The following is a 23,269-nucleotide window of genomic DNA, read 5'->3' as shown; positions in this document are numbered from 1 at the left end:
CACATGTGCCTACGGACATGCATATCCTCCCTTACATTCCATTTGGCTCTTGTCTCCCTCATGGAGGCTCTGTGGGCTGGAAGGCAATGTTGGGGCGATAGGGGAGGTGGTATGATGAGGAAGGGGGTTGGAAGCTGGGGTCCATGTGCCTCGAATGACTTTTTCTTCAGGGGAACATTAGTGGCTTCCAAGTGCATCTTCTCCAGCTGGCAAAGATGCTCTTGAGTGGGCGTCCACAGCCTGCTCTTCTTGTCCAGGAAAGGGTCAAATAGTGACTATTCCTTTCTGCCTCTGCCTCCATAAAGACAGTGCAGCCTGAGACCCCTCCTCTGGCGCTGAGTCTCTGCCTACACGTCCCCTACCCCTGGGCTCCCACCTTGAATTGTAAAAGATTTGAAAGTGGAACAGATCCTCGGTTGCGGGGGCAAGGAACAGCCATCCAGAATCTAAGGGGACAAAATGATGGGCAGTTTCCAGGATGTCCCTGGAGCCTGCTTTTTCTTTCAGCCCCAACCTTTGGAAAGGGATCTATGGCTGAATGGCTGTTGTTTTACCTGCAGTTGAAGATGCTGTTCAGCAAGTGGGCCATTCTCCAGCTCCCAAACTTCAGTGCGGATGGCCAGAAAATAACTAAAGGGGCCAATTGTCTAAACCTGAGGAACCACGAGAAAGGCCACGGGTACAAGGTCACTGAGTCCCCACCCACCTGTTCGTCTCTCCTGGAATGAAAGGGCAGCTAGCAGCCTAGGTTCCCACTTGCTTTCAGAGACCTGGGTCTGCTCCCTTGGCCCAGGACTCCAGAATGCCACTACCCCACAGGCCTGCGATGATGAAATGACAGCATGGCAGCGTCTCAGAGATGATTTCAAGGCTTTGAAATGAACTGAGATGAACATCTGTGACAGGGTCATTTTTTTTAAAACTTTGGAGCAAGGAGAACCTACATGACCAGGCCCTCTGTCAGCAGGCCTGCTTTTCTGCCATCTCCAGACACTTCTGACGTACTTACTGTTCACATCAGCAGCGGGCACCACCAGGCGCACGCAGGACTGGACAGGGGTTAGTTGGGCTGGGCATTGCCTTGGGTTTGCCCCAGAGGGGTCTGCTCAGCTGGGACTCAGGGGAAACATCTCAGGCTAAAGGGGGACAAGCTGTGAGAGACAGTCGTGGGGACCACCACACTCAGTCAACAAAACAAGAGAGAAAGACATGATTAGCGGAGAGGGGGAGGGGATGTGAACAACACAGAAAAGAGCGCTAGTGCCGGCCATTCAAAGTCATCTCATTTCTTCTCAGATCTCCTTTCACCCACTTGGGCAGTGTGGACTCCACTCCGGGTCCCAGCTGCCAGCTCTGCAGCTGGATTCTCTTCAACCCCCCTATCTTGCCCCCATCAATTCTGTCCCCAAAACTGCCACCCTCCCTCCCTCGAGGTCTAGCCCTAGTCCCAAGCAAGTGCTATAGCCCGAGAGAGGGCAGCTGGAGGGCCCAAAGAGAGGGAACTTTAGATTCTGATGCTCAGAAAAGAAGCTCTCCCTGCAAAGATCACCCTGAAGCTGCAGCGGTAGCTCCTGGGGGGGGGGGGGGGGAGTGTCTCCAAAACATCACTTTGACTCCACATACTCCCAAGCAATAGGGAACCAGACCTGGCCACCTGCATTCCCCCCTTACCCCTTATGCTGGGACCCTAGAACCCTGGACTCCACACCACAAAGGACTGACCCACACCACAGGAGCAGACACGGTAAGACACACAAGAATGGACATGGCAGGACAGGGGACAACAGACATTCCAAGCTGCCCAGAGCAAGTGGTTGACCCCACTGTAAATGGGGAAGGGAGCCCTTCCCAGAAGAAAGGCAGCTTCTCCAGGGAGCTCAGTCCCAGACACTCCCTCCCTGTGCCTCCCATGACCAGGTGAGATCTGAATCCTTGGAGCCCCTCAGGGAAGATCCCACAAATACTGAGACCATTCAAATCATGGCCCAAAGAAAGAGATCACCATGCCCCTGGGACAGACAAACTGTGACTTCAGCAGTGACTGAGATGTGGAGGTGAGGGGAGAGCTGGAGGACTGGCTGTAGTGCGAAGCCCAGCATTCTGGTTCAGTCCCCGGCCCAAGAGTTAAAAATGGAAGTAGAGAAAACTCTGGGTAAGGGCCTGCTCGACCTTCTCTGCTGAAGGACCTCACAGACCTCATCTCCCACATCCCCATAAGGTCTGTCTCTACTCACCATGTGTGCCTTCTCGACCTCTGGCTTCTCCCCTCCTTTCTCACCTCCACCTCAAGCCCATCCAGATACATAGTTACCAGAAGAAAAGGGGTTGAATGAGAAGGGAGGTGTGGCACAGGGACGGCTAAAGACAAGCCCAGGAACCTCACGTGGCCCTGACAATAGATAAGCCTGGTCTCACTAGTCTTTGAGGTGAGCAGGGTTCCAGTGAAAGATGAGGCTCTAGGTGGGACTAGAATCTTAGAACTGGAGGGCTGGGCTGAGCATCAGGACAGCACCAAACAGCAAGGGAAAGAGAGGGGAATAGTGTGGGGGGGGAGGGGGGGAAGGGACGGAACTTGAGCTTGGAGAGCAAGTCATAAGACTGCCCAAACCAGAGCTCTCTGTGTTCCTGAAACCTAGAGCCAGGGGCAAGATGCTCTCAGGGGCAGGGCTGAGGAACCCAGAGGAAACCTCACAGGAATTCACAGGCTCTGTGGATCTGCTGCAGCAACATGAGGAAAGAGCTAATATCCCTAAGACTAGCTGAATGTGTGTGTGTGTGTGTGTGTGTGTGTGTGTGTGTGTGTGTGTGTGCATGTGTGCCCTCAGTACATGGAAAATTATGTCACTGAGTGTGAAGAGCAATCTCTGCTTGGCTAGAATGAGCTGGGGGTCACCAGTGGGTTGACCTGGGGCTCCATGTCTAGAGCACCAAAACTGACTGACAGTGTTGGGGAAGATGAATCAGAAGGGTTGAGTAGGGTCATGTAATGCCCCTCTGGCTGAGCACTTCCTACCGGGGTGCACAGTGGGGCTGGAGGAGAAGGTAGGCCATCCAGAGCTGAGGAAACTGGCCTTGTTCCTGGGGTAAAATGCCTAGCTAACTCAAAACAAAAGGTTATGCCTGGAGCGTCCTATAAATGGAGACATGGCTAGACCAGGAGGTCTCTACCTCAGACCTCCTGCATTCCCTGCTCCAATCTAGAACATAAGTTACATTTTACTTATGTGCCTACAGCAGTCTCAGAAAGGAGAGGGCATGGAATTGGGTGAAAGGGCTGGAATGGCCATGGCCACATAAGTAGGCCATGGGACATTGCTCAGGTTGCTCCAGCCAGTAGGAGAAAGGACTTTGATGGGGAGGTGAATCAGATAGCACACAGCAGTGAAGGACATCAGTCACCCACTGAAGGAGGTCACCCACATGAAAGAGAGACTCTCACCTGAGGCTGTGCTAGCTGGCAGCCCCCTAGGAGACCCAGGCATGGGGTGCTCTCCGTAGACTAAATGAATCTAACAGCACACATCAACCTCACACTCACCAAGCGCCTCTTAGATCAGTGTCACCATTCTTCTCTGGGTCATCTGTTCCTTGGAGATCCCTGTGTTCTCAGAGTAGCCAATGGGATTCCATGGGTAGAGGTAGACTATGGGTTTTCATCTTCAGACCAGAGCCCCATGGTCAACTTTATGTGCTATGTGCAGGTTCTCATAAAACTGAGATAGTCCCATAATGAACCACTAGCCATGGAATATGAGAATATATCCCTCGGTGACTAGTATTGTTTTCCCCCACCCCCACCCCATCTCCCAGTGAATTCGTGGGTAAGCGGTTGGGATGTCTTGTATTGCTGCTGCTGCAGTCCCTTCTGCTAGATACGGGGACAACTCTCAGTGGTGGGAGGTTGTTGCTGGTCCCTAACGCTTTCATCTAAGCTGCCCGGGGTGTGGCCCCCCTCTAGTTCTTTGCTCACCAGCCTCTTCCATCAGAAGGTCATCAGAAACTCCCACTGGACCATCAGCCCAAACAGACAATGTGAAAGCCAGAGTCACTCAACAGATTCCTAAGATAAATGCTAAGCTCTAGAGTGGTGGCAGAGGATGAGTTGGTTTGGCATGCTATGGGGTAAGTAAGCTTGTCACAGAAGGCTAGGGGCAACTCCTAGCAAAGACCTGGAGCCAGGTAGCAGGAGTCTACTCAGCTATAGAGACAGGTTCTGCTCGGGCTGAGAATCCTGACTGCTGCCTTTGCAGGGACCCGGCTGGCCAGATCTCGTGTACCACTCTGCCAGTCCACAGCCTGAAGGCATCCATGTTAAAGACCAAATCAAAGGCTGTGTGGTGTCTCTGAATCACACCCACTCCCTCCCTGCCCACCACAGGTCAGTAGCCTGTCAGAGGCTTATGCCTGACTCCTCCTGACCAAGCAGCAGCCTCTGGGCTCCTGCTAAGAGTCCTCAGTAAACGTCTGTGGGGGTCTCTTCAGAACTCATGAGACCAACCACGTCAACCTCCTTACCCAGAGCCACCAGTAAGGTTCCTCTAGTAAGCTCTTGGCTTACGAATTTGGCCGCCAAGCATCTCCCTGGGGCCCCAGGCTCCACACCTCAAGATTGGGCACAGGGTCCTGGGTTGCCCACGGAACTAAGGAAGTAGTCTGACTGAATCTGGAATCATTGCTACAGGGGGCAGAAGTTAAAGGTCAGATCGACATGCCTCTAAGAGGTTTCCTACCTGCTCTGTTAATTTCTAAAATTTCTTCCTGGGCCAGCGGACATGTGTCACTCTGAGTACTGTGGTGAGGAGAGTTTACGACAGATTTACAGTAATTGGGAGATCCCAGCTGTGGTGCTCGTGGAATATGCTTCTTTTTTTTCTTTGGTAGTTTCTGCTTAGCCATGGCTAAAGAGTAGTACATCCCGAAATTGTTCACGATGACGGGCACCGGCATGGCAATGGTTAGTACTCCTGCCAGAGCACACAGCGCTCCCACCAACATACCAGACCACGTCTGAGGATACATGTCTCCATAGCCCAGTGTCGTCATGGTGACCACAGCCCACCAGAAGCCAATGGGAATATTTTTAAAGTGTGTGTGCTCGCTGGCGCTGGGATCATTGGGCTGCGCCCCTATCCTCTCAGCGTAGTAGATCATGGTGGCAAAGATGAGCACACCCAGGGCCAGGAAAATGATAAGCAGCAGGAACTCGTTGGTGCTGGCACGGAGCGTGTGGCCCAGGACCCGAAGGCCCACAAAATGGCGGGTCAGCTTGAAGATGCGCAGGATGCGTACGAAGCGGACGACTCGCAAGAAGCCCAGCACGTCCTTGGCAGCTTTAGAAGACAGGCCACTGAGGCCAACCTCCAGGTAGAAGGGGAGGATGGCCACAAAGTCAATGATATTGAGTGAGTTCTTGATGAACTCCACCTTGTTGGGACAGAAGACAACACGCATGAGGAACTCAAAGGTGAACCAGACCACACAGACGCCCTCGATGTAGGTGAGGAAGGCCTCGGTTTCTGCTTCCCGGTAGTATCGCACTTGGGTGCCATTTTGAACATTCTCAATCTCCGTCTTGTTCACGATGGGGTTGAACCGCTCATGGGTCTCCAGACAAAAGGTCGTGATGGAGACCAGGATGAAGAAGAGGGAGGCCAAGGCCACATACTGTGGGCGAGAAACACAGGTGTCAGAGTAAAGACTTCCCACTCAGAGTGGAGAAACCTGGAGTGTGTTGCGTTGGGCCCAGACACACCGCCACTTTAGGAGCAGGCCATGCACAGAGCTCCTTCAGCACAACCCTGGCCGACTTGCAATCCTAGCCTCCTCAGAGCCCCGAGGGGTAAGTGCTGCTGCTGAGCCAGGCCTACAAAGCCTGCATTCCTGTTCACCTCTTCTTCCTTTCCCCGCTGCCAGCCAAATCATAAGAGGGAAGGAGCCTGGCTACATTAGAATGAGCTGTCAATAAATACTCGGATGAGAAATAAAAACAAAAGAAAATAACCAAAAGCTTGTTGAGCCACTGAATTCTGAGGTGTCTGTCATGGCATTTAGCTACATTGACTGACACTGGGACCGAGGTGTGCAAAGAAACACAAGGAAACCGCTCTACTGGACCCGGGCCTTTGGGAAGCTGTGTCTATTTCCTTGACTCCAGTTCATTTACTTAAAGACACCCTCCCCCGCCCCGCAAGTGCCTTGGCCTTAGCTTGGGTTAACACTGGCACTCCTTCCCATCCCATGTGCTCTGGGAGGCCCAGAATTGCTAGGTTGGGTTAACCAAAACCCCGAGTCCTGGAGCCCAACCTGCCAAAGGATCTGGGCACCAAGAACTAAGGGGATCTTCCAGATCGTGTTCTGGGCATCAGCAAGGGGAGAGAAGAGTATGAAAGACGGTGTTATAGATTGACAGCAGTCTCATGAGACAATGCCGCATGCTCCCTGAGCCCACAGACAGGAAGAGACCTGTATAAGCTGCTGGTCACAGCTGCTGGCATCCTGTTAGCTTAATGCAATGCAATTTTGAGAACCTTTTCTCACAGGCTACTATCAAATGCAATCCATTTGCATCCTTCCATGAACCGATGTCTCCTTTCCATCCATCCTTCTTCCGTCCTTGCTTCCTCCCTTCCTTCTGCTTTCCTTCCGTTTGCCCATTTATCCATCCTTTTGTCCATCCATGCACCCATCCACCTATCCACTCATTCTTCCCTCTGTCCTCTGCTCCACTCCTTCCTTATTTTTTCTTCCCTCCCTCCTTCCTTCTCCCCACCCATATACTGCTCACCATCATTTGGTTCACCCATCCATCATTTCTTCCCACCACGCTTCCCCAGACACCAGCTCTCAGGGAGCTCCCTGCTCAGTTAAGGAGGAGGACACACACAAAGACAGAATGAAGCAGCGGGTTGAAAGTATGAGTCCCTGCACCCTGTGAAGCCTTCGGGGCTGGAAAAAGCTGAGGGAAGCAGGATAGAAAAGAAGTCTTCTCAATCCAGGAAGCTCTTCTTTCAGGACCCAGCTCTTCCAGACCTGGGATGCGTGGAGGACAAAGCAGGAGAGCAAAGTGGAGGCAGGAAGAGCCATTTACCTTCAACCCCAGCTCAGCCGGAGGAGCAGCCCTTCCAAGGCACCATGCATTTTCATCTGCTCTACATTCGGATTCGGACTTCCTCTGGGTCTCTTCTTGGAACTTGGTCTTCACAGCTTAGATTCCCCAGGGGCAGGCCATGCTCCCCATGCAATGACCCCTGCCATAGCCTTTTCCTCTGTATCCTCTCTCAACAGAACCACTGCTATCAAAGCTAGTTCTAGGCTTCCATCCCAGCCATACGGCTGCTGGTCCCAGAGCTGCTCATGCCAGCTACCACACTGCCCACGGGGAAAAACACCAGGATCACTGTGCCCTGGCTGCACTTGATCTCTCGGGGTCCCCACCCTACATGTACCCAACATTCTTGCCACATGTGCTTCCTCTGGTGGCTTTGCACCCGAGGGTGCTTCTTCCTGAGAGACTTCTGGCCATGAACACTGTGTTCATGCGTGATCTCATGCATCCTCATTGCCCCATTGATAGCCCTTCCCCTGGGGCGAGGCTCCCACTGGCAACAGTGGTACTCAGGAGGCAGCCGGCCAAGGCTCTCCTCAAGGAATCTCTACACCCTCCCAGGGAGGCCATGAGTCTGTCTCCAGCAATGGCTCATTAGTGTTTGCAAAGGCTCATGAGAATAGCCCCGACAGGGCATTGATCTCCCAGGAGATCCGCAAACCGTCAGAGCCCGCCTCTCATTTGTCCCCTTGTGGTACTGATCTTCAGAGGGACAAGGAAGTCCAGAATAAGGCCAGGTCTTATTAAGATTAGCATAGAGAGGCTGAGGAGATGGTTGGCACAGCGCTTGCCATGCAGACGTGGATCCTGGTATTCGATCACCAGAACCCATGTTAAAAACAGAGCTGGACATGGAGAGATGGCTCAGCAGTTAAGATCACCCACTGCGCTTTCGAGGGCTTAGGGTCAATTCCCAGAGCCTCCATGGTGGCTCACTTCTGCATCTTCAGAATCCAGTGCCCCTCTTCTGGCCTCCACAGGCACCATGTATGCACGTGCACGTACATGCATGCAGACAAACACTCATACACATAAAATACAAATAAAATTATCATTAAAAAGCAAGAAAAGGAAAGTGTCAAGTGTGATGGCATGTGCTTGGAATCCCAGAGTTGAGGAGCAAAGCTAGGTGGATTTCTAGAGCTTACTGACCAACCAGTGTAGTTGAATCTGTGAGCCTCAGGCCAAGTAAGAGATCGTGTCTCAAAAAAAATAATAATAATAAGGGAATGAATTAAGGATGATACCAGAAATTAACACACACACACACACACACACACACACACACACACACACATGCACGCACGCACGGACACACACAATTAGTACAGGAAAATCCGTGGTTATCCAGGCTCAAGGTGTAGCCTGGGCCTCATTGTACAAAGAATGGAGGATAGAGGATGGGAAGCAAGAACCAGACTGGAGCCAGACAGAAATACTCCATCCCCAGATAGAGCCGTGCTAGGCACCCTGCACACCTGCTTTCTCAGCCTCCTGCCACAGGCAGGGTGAAGACTGGGGATCTGTGGAAGAAGCGAATTCTGGCTGGCTAAGATACTCCAGTGTTCTACTGAGCTCAGGGGCTAATAAGAGGGCGGCCAAGGCCCCGTCAAAGCCAAAATAACCCCTTCCTTTGCCCAACCCAAAGTTGGGAGGAGAGAAAAAAACTACCAAGGTTCGGGAACTGACTGTGTGCATTGTCTTGGTAGAACAGGTGGCCGTATCCCTACTGTGTCCAAAGGAAAGTCAGGAACAAAGAGGTTTGGGGACAAAAGTAAGGCTTCGAAGAGAGCAAGGGAGGTTAGACAGAAGTGCAGCGTTCTCTCAGACACTGAGCGCTCTCGCCACCACGCTGCCTGCACTTTGCTCACTGAGAAGCCAGCCTTGGATCAGACCTGGATGGTTCCATGTCGAGCATGGCCCCCACTTCCTAGACTCCCTAAGAGCAGACTGTGACCTTCCCTGAAACTGATGAAGGGCAGAGGCGACTAGAACCAGCTAGATGTGATCGTAGCCACACTCGAGTGGATCCTAGGTCTTGGAGTATGGACTCAGTAACTCTGGGGTAGAAGCAACCTTTTGAGGATGGACGAGTGATGAGAGTGTCTTTGGGTGGTCCAATCTGCGTCCTACCTAACCTGTAGCCTTGCTGAGCCCTGGTAGACAAGACCTCACAGATTTCAAAACACAGTTAAGAGGGAGAGGGGCATGGTGTCACTGGCCCCGACAGGGAGGCAAACTCTGCCTGAAAGGCCTAGGGCAGCAAATTCCAGAGCACTGCTGGGGTTGTCACCCACAGCACAAGCACTGGGGTCTGTGCTCTATGTGAATTGTGTGCCAACAGCCACCCACAGACCACAGACTCAATAACCCAGAATAAACACCTAACCTTTGTTCTAAGCTCAGACACAAACGCATAGGCATACAGAATACAGCTCGGTGCCTGGACCACATAAAGGATGTGAGCAACCCACAGAAACCTTAACAAGACATGTCACCTCATCCCAACCAGCCACACTCTGGTAGTGTCACACAAACAACTCATGTGTACACACCCAGAGCAGCACGTGGAGAGAGCGGTGACAGGACCGCGCAGCATACAACCTCCTCCCTGCCTCTCTCCAGGAACACACACAGACTGCAGGCACTTGGGCCCAGCTGCTCTGCTTCTGGTGCCCTTCCTCCCTCTCCCCGTTTTTCCCCCGCTCTACCCTTTACCCCTTCTGGTCCCCACTAGGGGGCTACTGACTTTCCCACAGCCCTGGCAGCTCAAGCCTGCCTGGCCTCTCTGCCCCCTCAGCCTTCCCTGCCGCCCTCACACTGCCATTCCTGTGATGCTTGTTCCTTTTTCCAGCCCATCCCGGAGCGGCTGAGTCCCTCCATATCCAGGACCAGGTCAGCTGACCCCTCCTGGGACTATGACCTGAGGACGAAGAGCTCTGTCAGGCAGCCCAGAGGTGGCTGCCTCAGCCTGACGAGCGCAGCAGCTGCCTTGTCGAATTTAGGGCGCTCAGCTGTGATGACTTGATGCTGCTACACAAACACAAGCTGGTAGTTTCTGCCTCTTTTTATTTTATTTTATTTTTCCAGAACCAAATCACAAACCATGAGACCCACCAATTGTGTTCTAGAAAGTGGTAGCCATAGCAACAGAGCAAGGCATCCCATTTCTATGGTAACCAGGGTGGTAAGGCTGCTGGCTGTAAAGTCAGACAAACCTACTAGGAATCTGTTGACTTAAGACGTTTTATAAATCAGCAAGTTATTTTTATCACAGCCACGCCCCTGGGAACACAAATCAGAAAGGCGCCCTACTATCTATTAAAATGACCGGTATGTGCTATGACTTTCATTTAGGAATTATTTACACCACAGTAGTCTTTAGAAAATTGTGCTTGTCTTTCAGAGCTGTTCAGGGGTTCACTGTGGGGATTCATCTTTTTCCCATCTGCATTTCAGAAACAAGTGTCCGGCTGTAACACAGTCCAGGGACTGATATGATGATCTGGCCACTAACTTCCTGTCTGACCTCGACCACTCCCTCCTCCCCAAAGTGAAAGTGAAGACCTAGACTTGGCCCCTTTTGAGGATTCTAAGGGGTATCAAGGTCACAGACAGTGGGAGCCCACAATGACTAATCAGGGGAGCCCTGGCCTACGTCTAGGCTTCAGGCCCCCAGAAACTACAGGTCAGGTTTGCTGCCTAATGGAATCTGCCCCAAGGGGGTGCACAGCATCCATTAGAAGGCAGTGATACAGAGCAGACAGGATGGCCAATTGTCTTAAATAAATTGTCAGTTTGAGTTGGGTTTAGAAACTGAATTAGACTCATCCGGACTTCCTTAGGTTGGGCACACCCACAGTGTGCTGGGCTGGCCAGGGCTTCAGAATTGGAGAGCTCATACGGTCTATCCTATTTGTTTGTTTTATCTGCATCAAGCCCAGGGAGGTCCCAGTGTTCTGCTTGGGTCCTGACCACCATTCCGGGCCTATACTCCTCCCCTGCTGGCACCTATTCAGGGAGTAGTAGGCAGAAGGAGCTCCCTGCAGAGCTCTGAGGTGGTATGAGCTGGGGAGCGTATGTGCATGGCGGCGTGTGCCATGTTTGGAAAGTCTGTGTAGTGGGGACGACAACCTGTGAATTGCCAAAAACAAAACGAAACAAAACAAAAACATGGGAGCTGGTGTATGCATGGTAAAAATGTCACCGGTATATATGAACTCTCTCTAGGCTCAGCAAGAGCCTTAAGTGGTAGTTTTGTGTAGTGTATGGGATTCCTGTGTGTTGGAGAAGTATACTTGAGGAGACGTGTGAGGCGTATGGACACATCCATGTTTTATTGAATGGTACGTGCGTAGGGTTGTATATGAAGTACAGAATATATGCATGAGTGTGCACATATATGAGCCATGTGTTGTCTATGGTGTGCTTGTGTGCAAGGGACAGGCATGTACAAGAATAAGTATGTGCATGTGTGGGTTGTAGCATGTGTGCACATGGGCAGGCCATCTCTTGTAGTGATCAGTCTTGGGCTAGTTTATCAGTGACCAACTGGAGAGTCATTCCATGGTTCAGACCCTTTTCCACACCAGAAATGATCACTCACACACCAACCCAAGGAGAAAGAGCAGACACGTGGAGTTAAAGGGAGCCCCTAACCAAACCCAGCAGGGAGGAATGGCTGTCCACAGTGCAGAATCTTTGGTTGGGCCCTCCCTCCATATCACCAGTATTCTCCATCCAGACTGGGCCAGGATCAGGAAAGGCACTGCTCAGGCCTCACAGAACTCAGAGGCCAGAACGGACACCACCCCTTGTTAAATCATGCTCAGGGCCTCTCCTTGCTAGTGGCAAAGGCTGCCATGTGCTTTCGTCTCGAATGAATCTCTTACTTTCACATTTTGGACGTTAGTACACCCTGCCATGCATCAGTCCTACCCTTACTTCATGCCACTGCACTTAGGATGGATCTTAAGCTGACTCCATCTTAGAACTGTAGAGATGTGTTTTTAGAGACTCCAGGACACTGAGACAGAGGTCACCTGCAAGGGCTTCTGTGAAAAGCCACTCTCTGGGCATGAGTGGGGACAGAGGCACAGCCAATGGCAGGAGCCGCCTAAGGCTGAGGGACTCTTGAGAAGAGCCCCCAGATGTCACAGTAGGCTCCGGCATTGGGTTCTGATCACCATGAGCACTGAGCCTTTACTTAGTCAGTGCCCTGCTACGCCACCTTCTTCCAAGTCTCTTGACTCCAAGTGCCCCGCCTTCTCTTCCCTGGGCAAGCAGTTCAGGACTGTTGAAGGGGCGGCAGCTGAGAAGAAATGACATGACCTTGAAGTCAACCAGCCGAAAATGGAGTCCCAGTTCAACTGGGCGGCCTCGAATAGTTCCTCAGTCCTTTGCAGGCTTTCGTTTCTCACAGCTGACCATGATGGACTAAGACCACACACGGGGACCAGTGAGATGTTTCGTCGGGTAAAGCGCTTCCCACCAAGCCTTACAACCCAGGATTGATCCCTGGAGTACACATACCAGCAGAAACTGACTCCCTCTGAACTCCACACGCAGGCTACGGCTCACATGTGCACACACACAATAAATAAATGCAGAGAAGGGGAAGAGAGGGAAGGAAGGAGAGAGAGACAGAGAGAGAGAGTGCTAGTGCAAGAGGAAGCATGAGCTGAGAGACATTCAAATGTGCTGTCGGCCTCAGACAACCTGCCCAACTCACCACCCGCCTGGGCCTTCCACCTGGTCAATCCACTACACACAGAAAAGCCTGGCAGTCGACAGCCATGGAATGGGGCCATTGAGTTGGGGGTCACCATGGAAACTGAAGCACAAAACACCCCCACTATCCCTCAGAGAACCTGGTTAACGCTCAGCCCATGGGAAATGAATGAGCCCAAGGCTATCTGAATGTTCAGCAGAGGGACCACGTCATACAGGAACAAAAGCTGACGGGACCATCCTTGGTCCCGGTGTATGGGGTCAGGCTGTCTACTTAAGGCACAGCCTGGTAGACATCTGACAAACTAGGTCAGAAGGCCCCGGGACTTAGCAACAAGGACAAATGGTTGGGCCCAGACTCCCTGGGAGTGTGGACAGAAAGCTCCAAGGACATCGGCCACCCTTGGACGTCACAGTCAAGCGCTCAGTCGTTCAGTCATAAAACAGTACATTGACTGAGCACCCACTGCACACCGACGTCACATTACAGAACCCCTCCAGGATAACAGCTCTAGCTAATGCTCCCAACACAGGCTCAGGCACACAGTAGGACTCACTAGTGGAGATGAAAACATCTACAGTCTACTGACGCTCTGAGCCACGCCCACCTCACGTCCCTTGTGTCTCATCTTTAGCCCTGTGCTGACTCTGAGGGTCACCCATGGTTGTGCTCCCCCCCACCCCGCCCATGCCTGTGCTGTGTGTGAGTATACGTGTCTGTGAGTGCCATGGAGGTCACAGAAGGACATCAGGCATCTTGTTTGCTCTTTTACACTCCCTACTCTCTTGAGATGGGGTCTCTCACTGAACCTGGAGCTATGTTGGCAGCCGAAGCACCAGCAATCCTTCCGTCTCTGCCTCCCCCTTTCAAGGACGAATCTGGTGAGGGTCAAAAGAGGTGGGATGAGCAGAGACTCATGTGACAGAGGTGGCAGTAGAGGCTTTGAGGAGACTGAGAAAGTAGATGTGCACACGCAAAGCCATATGAATGAGAGCAGAAATGTTCTTTTCATTTATGACCCAGGTGACTTGAATTTGGGGTTTATGGAACAAGATGAGACTCATACCTCACGTGGCTCTGCTATCCAAGGAAACACATGAAGAGAGCCTGGGAAGCAGGTCATATAGCAGAGGCCTGGACGTGGCTTCCATCCAGCACAGAGTTCGAATCCTACCTGGGCCGTGTCTAGTCTGACAGCAGGGTGGTAACCTCTGGGGAATTTAGTCATATGGTCCTTAAAATAGGACAGTGACAAGCACTCCAGGAACTAAAACACACTCGAGAGGCTCGGAGGAAATGAATGCCCTGGGGCCTGGGGCTTCCCAGATTCAGGGAAGAATTATGCAGTGTGAAAAGCAGCAAGACTACCAGTTTGAAATTCCGTAAAACAAGAGTCAGGCCACAGTTCCTTTTCAAATAGCATTTAGGGGTATTTTTTCCCCAGATTACCAGAGAAAGAAGAAGAGCTAGAGCAGGAGCTAAGAGAGGATGTGTTACTTCTCCCATTGTCCTTTGTCCCTGAATTGGTCCTCTCCCTGTCACCACCTGCCTGCTAACTACAGGAGCAGGAGACATCCTCCTCCTCGTGAGAGCTGAAGGCACAGGCCTCACAGACTTCACTGCGTGGGTCACGCTAGGTGTGTTCAAGAGCCAGCACTGAGGGCAGGGCCCACAGAGGACGGAATGTCCCCCAGAGGACGGGATGTCCCTCAGAGGACGGGATGTCCCCCAGAGGACGGGATGTCCCCCAGAGGACGGGACCCAGCACTGAGGGCAGGGCCCACAGAGGACGGGATGTCCCCCAGAGGACGGAACCCAGCACTGAGGGCAGGGCCCACAGAGGACGGGATGTGCCCCAGAGGACGGGATGTCCCTCAGAGGACGGGATGTCCCTCAGAGGACGGGATGTCCCCCAGAGGACGGGATGTCCCTCAGAGGACGGGATGTCCCCCAGAGGACGGGATGTCCCCCAGAGGACGGGATGTCCCCCAGAGGACGGGATGTCCCCCAGAGGACGGGATGTCCCCCAGAGGACGGGGCCCAGCACTGCAGTAGATACCAGCTTTTTGCATTGAATGCCTGACTTGGAACTGGGAGAACTTGGGGCTCAGGGTGAAGGACAAACAAGGTCACAGGATCAGTGGGGGCTGAGCCATAGCTGTTAACTACAGTCACAAGGTGAAGGACACCAACAGCCAATGGTGGTCTGGTAGGCCCTGCTCTTCTGGTTCTTTGCACACACGGCCATATAAACCTCTGCAACCCAGTGAAGTGTTTTCTTCAGAGGAGCAGGAGGTCTCTGGGGAAGAATCTTAACCCTAAAATTCAAGTTTCCGGCGGTATGTCAGTTCCCACTCTGCCTTGTGGTCCCGTGCTTCCCTGAATCTCATCAGCTCCTTTATGCTGCCAGATGGACTTGGCCATGTGACACAAGTCATCATGGCTGTGCCTCCGTCTGGACCTTAGCACAGCTCTAAGCTCTGCCAACCACAGGCAGGCAGAGTGACAGGGGCCCGTGTTCCAAGACACCTAAGACTGCAGGAAAGCATACTGAGGAGCAGACAGTGGCCCTGACAGGTGGCCTTCTTTCGCCTTCCCGGCAATATGTCAAACTCAGATGTACACTAGTGTCCCACATGGACCCTTCCTCAGACGCCAGGACACGTGTGTCTCCTACTCCCTCATCTGCCTGCTGTCTGAGAGCCCCGAGTCAATGGTAGTTCTTTCGCACCGGCTGCCTGGGAACCCAGCTAACCCTCTGCTGCTCTGATCTGTTTTCTCTGGAGGTGTGTCTTACACGCCTCAAGCCTTTTCCAGAGGAAAGTCAGACTGGAATATGGTAAGTATGCACAAGTCCCCAGATCAGGAAGTGGGACCTCCAGAGGGGGCACTTTGTGATCCCCTCCACCAGTGAGCCTGGAACAGACTCTGTTGGTGACCACCTGCCATGAGCCACTCACTCAGCCTTTGGATGCCTCCAAGAGAAGGATTTATCTCTTGTCTAAATCAACTCCACCCTTTCCTCTCCAGCTCTACCCCCCCCCCCACCAAGGGACAGATCACATGGCTTTGCCTCCTTACACTGCTGGCTACACCTGAAGGTGCTGGGACCCACCTGAGCAGGCTGCCCCACCAGGCCTCCTTCACACTCCAGCTTTGGGCCTCCTCATGCTGTCTCAGGCCTGCTGGTGTTACACACCCACAGCGGATGCCTAGGGATGGCACATGCCACCCTCTAGATCCGCACAGCCACTCGAGTCCCAGCAGCATGCAGCTCCATTGAACGTCATCGTCCTAGCAGAATGCTCGTAGAGGGCAGGGCTATTCACGTCTCTCTAGGAACCTTTACCCCCATTTTGTAGAAAAAGAAAAGTAAGATTCAGTGTGCCTGAGACATGTGCAGCAGAGCCCTGTGCAGCTTGGATGCGGCAGGCAGGGTTTGAAAACAGCTTTCTCCAAAATCTCTGTGCCTCAGCACTCACTCTTTCTACACCGTTTTCACATCTATCCCAAGTTGTCCCTGAAGGAAGGCATTCGTCTTTCCACCATGGTGGCAATGGACACAGCCTTCTACCATTTACCAAGCATCTTCGCAGTTTGATTCTCATGTGAGCAACAAGCACACAAACACACACACACCAAACAAACAAGCAAAACCCCAAAACACTGGGTCATAAGCACTGTAGTTTCAATAGCACCCATTCAGCAAATGAGAAAACTGAGGCTCTGAGCTACATGGAAGAAGTAGAAAAGGAGTTTATCAGGAGTCCACTAGAGAAACTCTCTCCAGTGTCCACTTCATGTCATATGGGATCCTGACTCTGTGTGTGTGTGTGTGTGTGTGTGTGGGTTTGGGAAGGGAATTAAAGGTGACTCTAGAGGGCAGGCCTGGAGAGGGAAATGGGCGTTGCCTCTGCGGGACACTAGTGAGTGCCCCCATGCTGTAAATAGCTGTTGGATATTTACAGTGTGTAGGGGGCACTGACAATAGGGGAAGCAAATGTGTCTCTGGCAGGTGAGCTGACATTTATTAAGCAGTCATGAAGAGAAAAATGCACCTGCATATGGTGACAAGGCCCCAGTGGGGAGTGGACAAGATATCCAATGGACTTTTAAAATGCCGTTAAAAACTGCATTTTTTAACGCAGTTAGACTGACTTCCAGTCGGAAGCCTCGGTTCGCAGCAGAGGCTGCAGGGATGGACAAGATCAACTGAGGCAGAGAATGGGGCAGTTGTCCCTGGGGTTCCTGCTGCTTCTGACCTCTCAGTCCCTTCTGTTTAACTCCTGGGACCCCACTTCTCCAACCACCCCTTCTCATGCCGTGCTCCCAGCCTCACAGTTGAAGGACACCTCTGAGAGCCATCCTGACTCCCCTTCTCCATCTCCCCTTCCCTCCCCTTGGGCTGTTTCAGTTGTGACTTCAAGTCTGGCTCCCATCGGGAAAGCATCACACAGCACACTCCCGCAGGCTTCCCCGTGAGTACAGGTCTCCTGTGCCCCCCGCCCTGGCATCCCCAAGTGATGTTCTAGTATTTCACTCAAGCTTAGCCTGGCAGCTAAACTCCTGAGCACCCGCCATCCCCACAGGCTTCTCCATTTCCATCCTTCCAGGACATTCTTCCCCAAAACCTGCAGCCATCCTCAACATCTCTTTCTGTCACAGCTCACATTTAGTCTAAGGTAATCCTGGTGGGTCTGCTCAAGCCCAACCCCCACTCTGAGCCCTTCCCACCCAACTCCTGCAGCCCACCACCACCACCCCATTATCTTTCCCGTGGTTTCTGGCCATGGTCTGTGGACTCATCTCCAGTTTCCAACATTTCTGGTGCACACAGCATCCAGATGAACTTTAAAGCATACATTCAATATTCAATTGTGTCATTGCCCTGTTGAGAAGGCAGCAAGAGCTCCCATTTCTCCTGTAGGAGACGCCTGCTCCATCTGAGCCTTCGTCCCCTTCCAGCCTTCCTTCCTACCAAGGTGCACTTCTTTCTCCCCTCACACACCTGCATCTTTAGACATGTTCCTCAGATGTGTTGGACACATGTCTGCCTGAGGCCCTTCACGCCAGCTGTGCCCTCTGCCTAGAATGCCTTTTTCTCAGCAACTCTGTGGTCTTTCCCTCGCTCGCGGATGAGGTTAAAATCTGAACCAGCCTCCCCAGTGAGCTAATCTTCCTTCTTCTTCTTCTCTTCCCAGGGTACGTGTGCATCATCTTCTAGCACACTAACACAGCGTCACTGAGCTGTGATTTACATACAATAACATCTGTCCACATTCCGAGTCCAGATGGAGAGGGGTTCGTGATTTACACGCTCTGGATTGGTCTTCACAAGGATGCACGGAAGGAGGCATGATCTCGGAGGTAGCTGACCTCACACATCTTGCATGGCTCTGCCTCAATGCTCAACCCAACTCTCCAATTAGTAGGAGAAAGAAGGACCCTTTCCCAAAGCAGGGAGCACTGACAGTCATAAGTCATTTTCCCACTTGTGCCTCCGCATGTGTGTGGTCATGGGCACACACGCATGCTGACTTGATTCGTGTGCCTCGGTCCCCCTCTGCATCCCTTTGCAGGAGCTTCTCCCTGCAACCTTCTGAGGAGGTGAGCCAGTACTCTTATCTACAAATGCAGCACACACAGTCACGGGTTCACAGGCGCTGCCGTCTGTGTTCACATCCGCACACACAGTCACACAGTCACGGGCGCTGCTGTCTGTGTTCACATCCGCACACACAGTCACACAGTCATGGGCTCTGCTGTCTGTGTTCACATCCACACACACAGTCACACAGTCACGGGCTCACGGGCGCTGCCGTCTGTGTTCACATCCGCACACACAGTCACACAGTCATGGGCTCTGCTGTCTGTGTTCACATCCGCACACACAGTCACGGGTTCACAGGCGCTGCCGTCTGTGTTCACATCCGCACACACAGTCACGGGCTCACAGGCGCTGCTGTCTGTGTTCACATCCGCACACACAGTCACACAGTCACGGGCGCTGCTGTCTGTGTTCACATCCGCACACACAGTCACACAGTCACGGGCTCACGGGCGCTGCCGTCTGTGTTCACATCCGCACACACAGTCACGGGCTCACAGGCGCTGCTGTCTGTGTTCACATCCGCACACACAGTCACACAGTCACGGGCGCTGCTGTCTGTGTTCACATCCGCACACACAGTCACACAGTCACGGGCTCACGGGCGCTGCCGTCTGTGTTCACATCCGCACACACAGTCACGGGTTCACAGGCGCTGCCGTCTGTGTTCACATCCGCACACACAGTCACGGGCTCACAGGCGCTGCTGTCTGTGTTCACATCCGCACACACAGTCACACAGTCACAGGCGCTGCTGTCTGTGTTCACATCCACACACACAGTCACACAGTCACGGGCTCACGGGCGCTGCCGTCTGTGTTCACATCCACACACACAGTCACACAGTCACGGGCTCACGGGCGCTGCCGTCTGTGTTCACATCCACACACACAGTCACACAGTCACGGGCTCATGGGCGCTGCTGTCTGTGTTCACATCCACACACACAGTCACACAGTCACGGGTTCACGGGGGCTGCCGTCTGTGTCCACATCCGCACTTGCCATGATAGCACGTCTGTCTCCAAACTGTCGAAAGGGTTGTTGCTCCTCACAAATCTGTGACTGAAGTGGCCCCCATTATCAGAAGCAGGCACACTCAGCCCCCACAGAGATTGCTGGGTAGTCAGCAGGCTCCGGGACTGAGAGCAGACCCAGGTCTGTACTGGCAACTGGGGTGGCAGCTGAGGGTTGGCCTGTGCTCACTGGCAGCAAACACAACCCCTTTCATCTCACTGACAGTAGGAGCAGTGGCTACACAAAGACCTCGATGTCCATCAGACATAAACATGACATGTATCACACATAGGGGTAGACACCAGGTCTCCAGGGTACCTTTCCAGTGAGGAGGGTGCCCAGCTAAGCTGTTTGTGCTGTCGTTCAATGGCATCTGGCCCATCCATGCGACAGAACAGCAGTAGAACCAGGAAGCCAACGCCTGGATATGGTTGCTAGAGTGGGGACTTCGAAACCTGGGCATCAACATTGGAATCTGGGACGCACAGGGAGTTGATGAGACCATGTCTATTCCCAGCATCCTGAGATCACTCAAGGTGAGGAGAGACATGGGCTGTGTGACTCCCAGTGCCACCTACTCCCTTCCTACCCCACACCCAGGCCTGGCCCAGCCAGTCTGGGCTTTAAAAAGCACAAGGAAATGTCACTTTCCTTTTGAGGAGGTGTGATGGGAGGAGACGGCCTGGGCACTTTAACAGTCGGGTTATTCAAAGGTTGGGAACAGTGACAGGGTCTCCAAATCCTGTAGCTTGTTTTGTACCCAGGCTGGACCCGAGTCCCTTCCTCAGCAAATGTAAGCCCGCCAGGTGCCAAGCCAAGGGCCCTAGCTCATCCGACATCTGCACCAGTTTCTTCCAGAGCCTGTGGAACTCCTGTGGCTGCCCAAACTAGGACCAGAGCTGACTCTGGTTTGGGGATCCAGCATCCAGCTGTCTGCAGCTCAGGGGCTGCTTCTTGAACAAGCACCACCCACTCTAGCAGGCTGGCTCATGGAGGCCGCCTGGGCTCCTGCCACAGACGGCTTACTGGCTTGAGATGGACGAATGTGGGTGGACCCTCCTGGGAGGAGAAAGCTCCAAGGACATCGTCCGCCCTTGGACGTCACAGTCAAGCGCTCAGTCGTTCAGTCATAAAACAGTACATTGACTGAGCACCCACTGCACACCGACGTCACATTACAGAACCCCTCCAGGATAACAGCTCTAGCTAATGCTCCCAACACAGGCTCAGGCACACAGTAGGACTCACTAGTGGAGATGAAAACATCTACAGTCTACTGACGTTCTAAGTCACGCCCACCTCACGTCCCTTGTGTCTCGTCTTTAGCCCTGTGCTGACTCTGAGGGTCACACATGGTTGTGCTCCCCCCCACCCATGCCTGTGCTGTGTGTGAGTATACGTGTCTGTGAGTGCCATGGAGGTCACAGAAGGACATCAGGCATCTAGTTTGCTCTTTTACACTCCCTACTCTCTTGAGATGGGGTCTCTCACTGAACCTGGAGCTATGCTGGCAGCCGAAGCACCAACAATCCTTCCATCTCTGCCTCCCCCAGAGCTGAGCACACCAACTTTACCGTGGGTGCCCAGGATTCAAACTCAGGTCCTCCTACTTGCACAACAACTGAGGCATCTCCCTGGTCACCATGGTGCCTCCTCAATTTTACAAAGGAAACTGAGGCGCAAAGAATCAAAATAAGTCAGCCATGGTCCCAACTGGGCAGCAATGGCGCAGTCAGGGCTGGAAGCTCAGTTTTGTCTGACTCAAGAACATTTGCTTGTGACCACACTCCTACTCCCTCAAACGACATTTACTGAATGAGTGAGCTGAATAGCAAACACTGTGTTGGTGCAAATGTGTGTCCATGTGTGCGCGGCCACCGCTGTGCGTGAGTGTGGGAGCATGCGTGTGTAGCTGTCTGGTTGTCTGCATGTGGGTTTTTTTTTTTTATGGAAAGGCTTTCCCTGTTGTCTTGGTCTTGTGTGTGCAGAAGCTATACTTAGCCACAGCCGTGACTGTAATGAGCAGTTAGCTGCACACCAGGCACTCGCTGGGACCTGGTTTCCCAGGGAGATTGCTGGGCCAATGTGTGTGTGTGTGCGTATGTATGTGTGTGTGCGCGCAGGGGGTGCAGCTTGGTGCTGGGGAATGCTAGAACAGAGCTGGGGGGTGGCTGGAACTCACATCACTGTGCTTTGTGCAAACTAACAGCCCTAGCTCCAGCTGGAAAAGCATGCTCCATACTGCAGCAGCAAAGCCTTTATCCAGATCCTGCCAAGCTCACTGATTGGCCATTCATGCCCACAGTCCCTTTATTGCCCTTGCTAGGCAACTGGAATAGAGTCTTGGGTCATTGCTAGAGTCTGGAGATGGTAGCAAAAATGACAGGAAGATGGCAGAACCAGTCTAAGCAAGGCCTTCCTGGGCCTTAGGAAAACCTCATTGTCAGTGCCATGTCCCCCGCCAGCAAAGCTGCCCTGCGTCGTGTGCTCGCGCTGCCTACACCACTCATCCAGGCTGGAGACCAGGAGAAACAGCCTCCCCTCTCCCCTTAACAGAATGAAGTTATAGAATCCTCACATGTCCTAGGGTCTAAACGCCAGACAGCACTCTCTATGTGCCTTCTAGAGGTTGTGGAGAAGGCAGGGCTGACAAGCACCAGGTTTGTCCTGTCACACAGCTCTGCCTTTACCGTCTCTCCAGCCTGGCCATGGCTTTCTGTTCCCCATCAAGCCCTCTCACCTCTGAGAGTGCACTATGCCTTTAAGGCCAGCCTCTGACCCCAGCTCTCAACCCTCTTCTTCCACCACAGCCCACCTCTGCCTCAGGCGCCTGTGCCCCACTGCTCTGCCCTCAAGGCCTCAGCTTTCACATACCATTCTCTAGGATGTTTTCACTCGATGGGAGTCAGTACGTCCTCTTTAGCCTTGAAGGTCAGAAACAGAAGTCTATCCATTCAGACAGCAGGAAACCAGATGTTGTCCTCCTGCCTCTGCGCACGTGCAGGAGGCTCAGCACCCATCCCCTTCCCATGCACACATACCGCTCCTCCTGCACACAGATACACACTCACAGGAGGATAGCCACCCACCCTCCCATCTCCACCATCCATACATCCATTTCTTCATCCCTTCACATCTCCAGATATCTGTTCACGTGTAAGTCCATCCACCTACCCACATACAGACATATAGCGTCCGACTAACCCACCCATTTACCCACCCACCTCATTCGCACCCAGCTGTGAGTCTATTTGTGTGTTCCTCCTTCTGTCCATTCATCTGCATACACTCACAATTCATCTCTTTATTCATTATTTCTTTCGTCTGTCACTTGTCTGTCTGTCCAACATGCCATTCTTGACCATAGGAGCACCCCATCCCACGGCAAGAACAAACACTGACTGGCCCACCTGCAGATTACCTTAACTTTCAAATAAGATCCGAGTCTCATATTCTATTAATTACCAACTAGATGACCTCTGACAAATAAGTTAATATCTCTGGACCTTATATTATTTTCATTTTTCCTTCATCAATAAGGTTGGCATAATGTCAAATCCTTCTGCCTCAAAAGACTATTTGGAAACACACGGTGTGAACAAAGATCTATTGATCTCCTGGTCTATCCAGGCACTCCATGGTCTTAGGGGTACTTTGTACCTTTGTGGGTTTCTGTTGAGTACAAGAAACCTCTACCCCAGTAGAGCATTTGGAAGACTGAAGCAAGGAAAAGTTCTCTGGAAACGGCAAGGACAGAGCAGGCTGTTCTGGAAGGGAAGCCTGGGAACTGCCCCACAAAGCAGGGGTGA

General features: G+C 52.6%; 1 protein-coding gene across 2 annotated transcripts in view; it reads right to left on the bottom strand.

Annotated features, from left to right (window-relative positions):
• The window catches only part of Kcnc1 (potassium voltage-gated channel subfamily C member 1), a 42,847-nt gene that overhangs the window by 5,523 nt on the left and 14,055 nt on the right, over positions 1-23,269 (bottom strand). For both annotated transcript variants that reach the window (XM_048428809.3, XM_085682756.1), the window contains exon 2: positions 4,731-5,664. In XM_048428809.3, the coding sequence (XP_048284766.1) occupies positions 4,731-5,664 (934 nt within the window). The remainder of the gene's footprint in view (positions 1-4,730; positions 5,665-23,269) is intronic.

This window comes from Myodes glareolus, chromosome 24 (assembly GCF_982192425.1).
Source record: "Myodes glareolus chromosome 24, mMyoGla1.1, whole genome shotgun sequence".
NCBI classification, from domain to species: Eukaryota; Metazoa; Chordata; class Mammalia; order Rodentia; family Cricetidae; genus Myodes; species Myodes glareolus.
Note: the sequence above shows the minus strand (reverse complement) of the source record. Positions and strands in the feature narration are given on the sequence as shown.